The sequence below is a fragment of the Entelurus aequoreus genome, linkage group LG07, assembly GCF_033978785.1.
Source record: "Entelurus aequoreus isolate RoL-2023_Sb linkage group LG07, RoL_Eaeq_v1.1, whole genome shotgun sequence".
Classification (NCBI taxonomy): domain Eukaryota; kingdom Metazoa; phylum Chordata; class Actinopteri; order Syngnathiformes; family Syngnathidae; genus Entelurus; species Entelurus aequoreus.
In genome coordinates, this window is record NC_084737.1 from 31,976,005 (window position 1) to 31,986,564 (window position 10,560).

Genomic DNA, 10,560 nt, shown 5'->3' on the forward strand with positions numbered 1-10,560 from the left:
GTTCGCAACTTTTGGTCGCTGATAAAAAAGTCTTGCCTGTACCGGAAGTAGCGTGACGTCACAGATTGTGGAGCTCCTCACATCTGCACATTGTTTACAATCATGGCCACAAGCAGCGAGAGCGATTCGGACCGAGAAAGCGACGATTTCCCCATTAATTTGAGCGAGGATGAAAGATTTGTGGATGAGGAAAGTGAGAGTGAAGGATTAGAGGGCAGTGGAAGTGATTCAGATAGGGAAGATGCTGTGAGAGCCGGGGGTGACCTGATATTCAGCTGGGAATGAATAAAACAATAAATAAACACAAGACATATATATACTCTATTAGCCACAACACAACCAGGCTTATATTTAATATGCCACAAATTAATACCGAATAACAAACACCTCCCCCCTCCCGTCCATACAACCCACCAATACAAATGAAAGACCTGCACAACACACTCAATCCCACAGCCCAAAGTACCGTTCACCTCCCCAAAGTTCATACAGCACATATATTTCCCCAAAGTTACGTACGTGACATGCACATAGCGGCACGCACGTACGGGCAAGCGATCAAATGTTTGGAAGCCGCAGCTGCGTACTCACGGTACCGCATATCCAACTCAAAGTCCTCCTGGTAAGAGTCTCTGTTGTCCCATCTCCACAAGCATGTGTATCCAACTCAAAGTCCTCCTGGTAAGAGTGTCTGTTCTCCCAGTTCTCCACAGGCCAATGGTAAAGCTTGAATGTCATCGTTCGGGAATGTAAACAATGAAACACCGGCTACGACGTAGCCGCTACGTGTTTGTGTTGCTGCAGCCGGCCGCTAATACACCGCTTCCCACCTACAGCTTTCTTCTTTGCTATCTCCATTGTTCATTAAACAAATTGCAAAAGATTCACCAACACATATGTCCAGAATACTTTGGAATTTTGCGATGAAAACAGACGACTTAATAGCTGGCCACAATGCTGTCCCAAAATGTCCGCTACAATCAGTGACGTCACGCGTAAACGTCATCATACCGAGACGTTTTCAGCAGGATATTTCGCGGGAAATTTAAAATTGCACTTTACTAATCTAACCCGGCCGTATTGGCATGTGTTGCAATGTTAGGATTTCATCATTGATATATAAACTATCAGACTGCGTGGTCGGTAGAAGTGGGTTTCAGTAGGCCTTTAAGACGGGTATGGGGGATCCCCACATCTGCAGTCCCCTCCAAGGTTTCTCATTGTAATCCCATTGGGTTGAGTTTTTTCTTGCTTTCTTGATGTTGTTGTGTCTTGTGCAGCCCTTTGAGACACTTGTGATTTAGAGCTATATAAATAATCTTTGATTGATTGATTGATCGTTGCCATTAACAATTCGGAACTATAAGATGAGTGCCAGGGTTAATAGTGAATAGGAAAATGTGATATCCAGCTGTGCAGAGAACACTAAATCACTGTAACCCTCACATTGTTTATGTATGTAATACATGCAGTGAGAGACTGGGGGATTAATACATGCACAAACATTAACCTTCAACCTTGAGCTGTGAAGAAAAGCATTTTCAGTTCCAGAAGGAATGAGCAAGTTAATGTTTACAAAGCACAAGGTTTTATTCGCACACGCTTGGTAGCCACACGTACGTGGCAGAGATCTTTTTTGACACCATGTCTTAGAGACATACGATCCAATTTAAATACATATGTGAAAGTGGACTTTAACATGAGGCCCCTTATGCCCTCATCTCCGAACGCCGGAGGGTTAAAACGTCCAAATGAACAAAATAAGAGTACATTTATTGTCGACAGATGACACGCCAGCTATATTAGTGAAGCTTTGCTGTGACTGTTGACGTCCGCGTCCAGCAGGGCTAGCAGGCTAACATGAAGCCCAAATAACAGTAGAACACTTACCTTGACAAATGTTTGAGAATTTGCTTTTTGATAATCCCTGCCATGTCTGCCGTGGTCGGAACCGATTCGTGCCGATGGCTTTGTGCTTAGATGAATATTCACTAGGTTGGCGATACTGCTAAATTCAATAAATAACCAGCTTTGAGCATCTTGTTAGCCATAGCGACGCTAGCCTGCACCTCCCACAGTACCGGACAACATAGGGCAGCTTTTTACCCCTTTTCGCGCTCCTGTACCCGCAACACAAGCGCAATACCGCCATCTGTCGGGAATCATTGGTAATGACAGTAGGCGTTTTTATGCATAACAATTTTGGCAGTCATTTCAACCTGTGTGAAGTTGGTCCCCCACTGTGTCCATCCATCCATTTCTACAGCTAGACCCTTCCAAATCTCCACAAACATAGTACAATTGACCACTAAATGGTAACACCCGAATACGTTTTTCAACTTGTTTAAGTCGGGGTCCACGTAAATCAATTCATGGTACAAATATATACTATCAGCATAATACAGTCATCACACAAGTTAATCATCAGAGTATATACATTGAATTATTTACATTATTCACAATCCGGGGGGTGGGATGTGGAGGGGGGGTCGGACGGGGGGGTTAGGTTTCAGTCATCTTCAATTGCATCATCTGAGAAATGGACATTGAAACAGTGTATGTCTGACTTGGTAGGATATGTACAGCGAGCAGTGAACATAGTGAGTTCAGAAAGCATAAGAACAAGTATATACATTTGAATATTTACATTTGATTATTTACAATCCGGGGAGGTGGGATGTGGAGGGGGATGGTGTTAGTCAAGGGTTGAAGTTGCCTGGAGGTGTTCTTTTACTGCGGTTTTGAAGGAGGATAGAGATGCACTTTCTTTTACACCTGTTGGGAGTGCATTCCATATTGAAGTGGCATAGAAGGAGAATGAGTTAAGGCCTTTGTTGGATCGGAATCTGTGTTTAACATGGTTTGTGGAGCTTCCCCTGGTGTTGTGGTTATGGGTTATGTGGGTTATGTGCATGTCCCAATCATTCGTGCTACGTTTGTTCTGCTTTGTGCCGCAAAAAGGTTTTTTATGTGGTAACGTGTTATTATTCATAACCAAAGTTAAAGTTAAAGTACCAATGATTGTCACACACACACTAGGTGTGGTGAAATTTGTCCACTGCATTTGACCCATCCCCATGTTCACCTCCTGGGAGGTGAGGTGAGCAGTGAGCAGCAGCGTGGGCTGCGCTCGGAAATCATTTGTTTTTTTAACCCTCAATTCCAACCCTTGATGCTGAGTGCCAAGCAGGGAGGTAATGGGTCCCATTTTTTGTAGTCTTGTAGCCCTTCAACCATGTCAAAAATCTCCCCAAACGTGTCCCAATCGTCTGTGCTGTAAAAATGTTTTGGTCTAACTCAGGGTTCGGCATAACCTGACTCTCGCCAGATCCTTGTAGTTCGCTGAGCTCCACACAAGGATCTGGGATCGAGGGCAATGCAAACTCCTTCAAGTTAGCAAAAAATAATAATGAACCAATCAGGATCGCCGGGCAGGATTTCAAAAATGTGACGTAGCGCCGATGCGACTGTTTGATTCAAACAACAATGGCGGCACGCAGCGAGGAGTCGTGTGCTGACATTGATTCTGCAATTGCAACTAAGCATATTTGACACGATCTCTCCCGAACGTTCAACAATTTCAAATCAAGTTCTGTTAGATGTTCATCTATGCTTTTTTTGTTGGCGACTTTGTGAAATATTTTTTTGCTGTTCCCACTGAAGCCTTTTATTCGCATATTTTCTTTGCACAAACGACATCGATCGTCTACTGCAATGTTTTGTCAACCACTAGTGTGCCGTGAGATACAGTCTGGTGTGCCATGTGAGATTATGTAATTTCACCTAAATGGGTTAAAAATATTTTTCACAAACCGGTCATTATAATCCGCAAATAATGTGCCGTTGTTGAGTGTCAGTGCTGTCTAGAGCTCGGCAGAGTAACAATGTAATACTCTTCCATATCAGTAGGTGGCAGCAGGTAGCTAATTGCTTTGTAGATGTCGGATACACGGTTTGTCGGGATCACAATATGAAGACGACAGCGGGAGGCAGTGTGCAGGTAAAAAAGTGTCTAATGCTTAAACCAAAAATAAACAAAAGGTGAGTGCCCCTGAGAAAAGGCTTTGAAGCTTAGAGAAGGCCATGCAGAACAAAACTGAAACTGAACTGGCTACAAAGTAAACAAAAACAGAATGCTGGACGACAGCAAAGATTTACTGTGGAGCAAAGACGGCGTCCACAATGTACATCCGAACATGACATGACAATCAACAATGTCCCCACAAAGAAGGATAAAAATAACTGAAATATTCTTGATTGCTAAAACAAAGTAGATGCGGGAAATATCGCTCAAAGGAAGACATGAAACTGCTACAGTAAAATACCAAAAAAAGAGAAAGAGCCACCAAAATAGGAGCACAAGACAAGAACTAAAACACTACACACATGAAAACGCCAAAAAACTCTAAATAAGTCACGTTGTGATGTGACAGGTCGTGACAGTACACCTACTTTGAGACAAGAGCTATAGTGATGCATGCTTGGTTATGGTTTGAAATAATTTCTAACAATTGCGAGAACTACTTTTTATTGTCAACTGAATTTCATTTTTTAATGATTTCTGCTGTGTGCCTTTGCATTTTTTCAACGCAAAAAATGTGCCTTGGCTCAAATAAGGTTGAAAAACACTGGTCTATGACATTGCGGCGTTGTTTCAGTAAAAGTTTTCTAACTTTTTGCTCTGATGTTATCCAACATGTCGGCTGTTCTGTTTTGGATTTCGCAGCGTTGATTTCGATGTGAGTGGTTGAAGTAGCACGTCATTCAAGATAACGGACAAGTGGTTTATCCAATCACATACAATGAATTTTTTACAAGGCTGCCTTCTGAAATACATCTCCTATTGAGAAGTCCCAGATCCTTGTGTGGAGCTCAGCGAACTACAAGGATCTGGCAAGAGTCAGGTTAGGGTCATGCGGGTTGCCGACCCCCGGTCTAACTATTATAGTTTTTAAGTTATTAACGTTTTATGATTAATAACCATCTCCAAAAAACACCAATGACATACAATCTATAATAGTTGGACCAAAAATGTTTGCAGCACAAATCAGCACAATTACAGCACAAACAAATGGGAGAAGTTGGGGAGATTTGGACATAGTTGAGAAGGGGTAAACTAGTTATGATTAATAACACGTTAATTACACATTAATAACATAAACCTATTAAAAGTGTATAACCTAAAAACTATTATAGTTGGACTAAAAATATTTGCAGCACAAACAAATGAAGCAAGTTTGGGGTGAATTGGACAATGACGAGGCTGAAAATCAGAAAATGTGTTCTAGAATAACCTAAAAACCATAACGGAAAAAACTAAACAAAAATGCTGCACAAACGAAGCACAAACGATTGGAACAGGTTTGGGGATATGTTGAAAAGGTGTGGGGGAGAGACAACTTCACACACATGTCCTTTCAGCTTCAGAAAACCAAAAAGAAAGAAAAAAGCATTCTTTACTTTTTACTTTTTGAGAAAATAAATGATTTTATTATTAAATATAACTTTCATGCGAAAGATATTTTGAAAATACAGTATGCTGTTGTTAGTGATATTTATAGTGATATTTCAAAGTTTGCTTAAAAAAATGTGCTGCGTCCATTCATCCAAAGTATTTTTATGCGTTGTGTCCTCCATTAGGTACACTGATGTAGAACCGATTATAAAATACAAAAACCCACCGCAATTACCCAAAAAGGATTATTTGTCAATGTTTAAATATTTACAGTGAAACAACATAACAGCAAGTAAACACTACACAATTGTATATACATTAGCACAGCATCCAGGTAATAATAACAATAATATAAATAATACAGTTTATTTATATTTTAAGAAAAATTAGCACATGTAAAATGTCAATTAATGAAGGAGAGGGCCTTTCATATAAAAATGTTACCACAAACACATTAATAACCCCTTCCCGCTCGCTGATAAGAATATAATGATCAATTTTCTCAAGTATCCTCTTTGTCCCCAGTGGCTCGCAGCGTTATTGCTGAGCAGATTAACAGTCGTTCTGAGGTCAAATATTTAGAACTCTCTAAAGATATCTTAGGTCAGAGCCATTCAACTGTCGGCCCGGGGGCCAAATGGCACCATACTGGCCTCAAAGTTCAGGTAAAAACTTGAGAGACAAACATTTTTGCAACCAATTCCTAAAAACACTCGAGTGCTCCTTTTTTACAGAGGATCTTGGCCCACTGTTAACACATTGGCAGACCCTTGCATTTGCATTTTAACCTTGCATGCAAACATAGAACACTGGGGTTCCAAACTTTACATAACTGAAGCGTACCTCAAGGCACCTCTATAAGTCCTCTCCCATTTGGCAGTTACATATGTTTTTCATGATGTGATTTATGTAACTAAGGAGTGATTGTAGCTTGTTTAATTCAGATGCAGTCAGTGTTTGTTCAACTTATTTAGTTATACATGTGCCTTTCTCAAGGTTCTATTTTAGGTCCGCTCATTTTCATCATTGAGGAATTTCAGGCTATTCAACTGGTGTCCCGCAATTTCAGTAAAAAACATTTGTGAGAGACTCACATTTTTGCAATAGATTCTTAAAATGGTAAATGGCTTATACTTGTATAGCGCTTTTCTACCTTCAATGTACTCAAAGCGCTTTGACACTATTTCTACATTCACGTTCACCCATAAAAACACTAGAGTGCTCTCATAGAGATGATCTTTGACAAGCTTTTTTGCAAATGTCCTTAAAAACCGCCGAGTGCTCCTGTAACTCTGACAAAATAAATACACCAAAATCAAATGTCTACTGTAGAGGACGTTTTTTCTATAGAATATACAAAATAAGACTATTGTGAGGGGAGAAGTTCAGTCTTTTTCATATTGTTTACAAACTCAGGGGATAAGTCTCTAGACACAGTGGGGCTCTGGGACCAAACCCAACATATTTAAATCAGAGCCAATAGTAAAAAATATTTCAAGTGTTTATTTGATATTGTTACACCGCCATCCTGTATTTTTGTATGATTATAATTGTGATCGCAAATGTCATCATTCATTGATCTTGAACATTTTAAATATCGCCTAAAACTAATGTAAAGTGGCCAAAGAGCAGAAAAATACATACATTTTTAGTCAATTTTAACGGAAGTGTTCAACATCAAGTACACAGATATTAACAGTAAATCAGCAAGTAGATAAAAAATACTTTTGACATATCAATACAACCGAAAATTATGCAATATTTTACCGCATACGTCAGCAGCCAAATTAACAACATTTGAAATCATTTTTCAATAGTTGCATTATCAATTACACACCAACTAATATAGTGATATATATTGTTATTGCAAGAGGCTGCAATATAAATTGCGATATGGATTTTATGCTATATTGCCCATCCCTACTTTATCGGGCGAGGGGGATTCTAAATTCCCTTTAAGTTTACAGGAAGCCAGTGATAAGTGTTGCACCTTGGAACTCCATGCACAACAATAACGTGGTGGTGGCATCAGCCAATAGTGCAAACAAATAGTGGGTGGTGACCATTACATGAAGCAGAAAAGAGACAAAGAGTCCACAGAGCTCCCCCAGCAGCTCCTGTTGGGTGAGCTCAAGAATTGATTTTGGGTGAAGCACACTTTAGCAGCAACTCATTCTTTTTGTGTCAGTGATCATTTTAATGAGATGGTGGAGATTGACCAGATTACTTTTTTTTAGGTTGACACACCTGTATCCTTATTGCTCTCACCAACAGTCTGGGCCTGTACACAATTCTTTATTTTGATGTACTGTTGTCATGTTTCCTGTCTGTGCAGATGCCACCCTCAGTTTTCACTGCAAAACAAAGCTGTCTTTATGGTACACATAAAGTCACTGGTTTGTATCACCAGACTTCAACTTTAACAAAAGTCAATAACAGCAGCAGAGGAATAATGTCTAAATCAGACTTAGGAAGACTAATCCATGGCTTTGTCTCCAGCAGGCTAGACTACTGTAATGGCCTTCTCACTGGGCTCTTTAAACGAGCAGTAAAGCAGCTGCAGTACATCCAAAATGCTGCTGCTAGAGTCCTGACTGGAACCAGGAAATACAACCATATTAGTCCAGTCCATTAGGGCCCTGCACTGGCTTCCTATTGCTCAGAAAAAAGACAATAAAACATTTCTACTTGTGTACAAGTGTTTTCATGGTCTTGTGCCATATTACTTCTCTGACATGTTAGAGTCATATAAACTATCTCGAGCTCTGAGAACCTCCCAGAGTGGTGTCCTGGTGGTGCCTAGAGTCAGGACCAAACATGGTGAGACTGCGTCTCAGTTTTATGCTCCTAAAAGCTGGAATAATTCCAGAAGACAGGCCTCAAAGTTGACAAAGTTGAAATACAGGCTGAAAACACTTTTAATTGTGCTTATGACAACTAAAAGTATTTTATTCACACTATTTGACATTGATTGTATTTTGAATTATGATTGTTTTATGATGATTTCATTTTCTGATTTTAATTTCAATTATGTGTATTTTGTATTTTAATTCAATCAATCAATCAATCAATGTTTATTTATATAGCCCTAAATCACAAGAGTCTCAAAGGGCTGTACAAGCCACAACGACATCCTCGGTACAGAGCCCACATACGGGCAAGGAAAACTCACCCCAGTGGGACGTCAATGTGAATGACTATGAGAAACCTTGGAGAGGACCGCATAGAGTTCTAACAAAGACCAAAAAATGTGAGCACATTACACCAATTCTTAAATCCTTACATTGGCTCCCTGTACATCAGAGAATTGATTTCAAAATCCTCCTGCTCACATATAAATCACTACATGGTCTAGGGTCCAAGTATATCACTGATATGCTCCCACTATATAAGCCCTCTAGATCACTAAGATCTTCTGAGACCAATCTGTTAGCGGTTCCAAGAGTAAACTCAAATCAAGGGAGAGCATCATTCAGTCACTATGCAACAAATAGCTGGAATAAACTTCCTGAAGATGTCAGACTCTCCCCAACTCCCACTACTTTTAAAACTAGACTGAAGACTTTTATGTTCACCTTAGCTTTCAGCTAAATCTTTTAATCTTTTAACTTTTAACGTCTGCACTGTTTTTATTTTTATTGTCTGCATTTTAATTTTGCTTTTATTTTCTTTCATTTCACTTTGTTGTCTGTGAAGCACTGTGAGTCTGCCTTGTGTATGAAAAGCGCTATACAAATAAAGTTTCCTTGCCTTGCCTTGCCTTGCCTATATGTGGGTAACCCCCCCCCCCCTCTAGGGGAGACCGAAAGCAATGGATGTCGAGTGGGTCTGACATAATATTGTGAAAGTCCAACACATCAGCGAAAGTCCAGTCCATGGTGGGGCCAGCAGGAACCATCCCGAGCGGAGACGGGTCAGCAGCGTAGAGATGTCCCCATCCGATGAACAGGCTAGCGGTCCACCCCGGAGCAGAGTAGAAAAGAAAAGAAAAGAAACGGCAGATCAACTGGTCTAAAAAGGGAGTCTATTTAAAGGCTAGAGTATACAAATGAGTTTTAAGATGAGACTTAAATGCTTCTACTGAGGTAGCATCTCTAACTTTTACCGGGAGGGCATTCCATAGTATTGGAGCCCGAATAGAAAACGCTCTATAGCCCGCAGACTTTTTTTGGGCTCTGGGAATCACTAATAAGCCGGAGTTCTTTGAACGCAGATTTCTTGCCGGGACATATGGTACAATACAATCGGCAAGATAGGCAGGAGCTTAAACGTGTAGTATTTTATACGTAAGTAGTAAAACCTTAAAGTCGCATCTTAGAATTTAGATGTTAGAATTGTTGCCTTCTAGTAATTTTCTGTAAAGCACTTTGAATTGCCTAGTGTACGAATTGTGCTTTATGAATACATTTGCCTTGCCTTGCAATTAAAAACTCTTTAAATCTGTGTATTGTCATATGCAGACTGATTTGCCGGCTTTTTTGTGAACACTGCACTTAGTGCACCTGCTTGTATAAAATGCAAAGCAGAAATTGTCTTCCATTTTTTTAAAGGAATGTTACCAGGTCTGATTCTCAACACCAAGTTGTTAATTGTTAATAAAACATGTTGGCGTAATGCTAAAAATACATAAAAATAAAAATAAAAATATTTTGGTTAACAGGACATTATTGGATATCAAGCATTTGGAACTCATAACACTGAAAAAAGTATTAGCTCGTCCGACCCAAATAAGAACATTAAAATGTTTTTTTTAATTAAATGTGACATAATAAAAAACAAACCCACAGTTAGACAAAAATATCAAATGTAATGTAAATGCATATTTATTTTGAAAATAAGGTCATTTGATCTAACAACTAAATAATATAATACATGTATATTTTGTTTTCAAAAAGCCCGTTGTGCTTTTTTTAAAATGTATTATTATTTTGTATTTTTTATTTATTTATTTTTTTAATTTTAATTTTTTTATAGTATTCAACATTTACAACATTAACATACAAGCAAATAAATAATAATAATCTAAAACAAATACAGAAACAGTACAAAACAGCACCAGGGGGTTGTAAACTCAATAAAGCAACTAAAGAAGAATGCAACATATA

General features: G+C 39.2%; 1 protein-coding gene across 4 annotated transcripts in view; it reads right to left on the reverse strand.

Moving 5' to 3' along the window:
- Window positions 1-2,163, reverse strand: part of bltp3a (bridge-like lipid transfer protein family member 3A) — a 28,605-nt gene extending 26,442 nt beyond the window's left edge. For 2 of the 4 annotated variants that reach the window (XM_062053228.1, XM_062053226.1), the window contains exon 1: window positions 1,891-2,163. In XM_062053228.1, coding sequence (XP_061909212.1) covers window positions 1,891-1,934 — 44 coding nt within the window. In that variant the 5' untranslated portion in view covers window positions 1,935-2,163. The remainder of the gene's footprint in view (window positions 1-1,890) is intronic. The other 2 variants (XM_062053227.1, XM_062053224.1) reach the window with 1 other exon arrangement.
- Window positions 2,164-10,560: the final 8,397 nt, after the last annotated feature.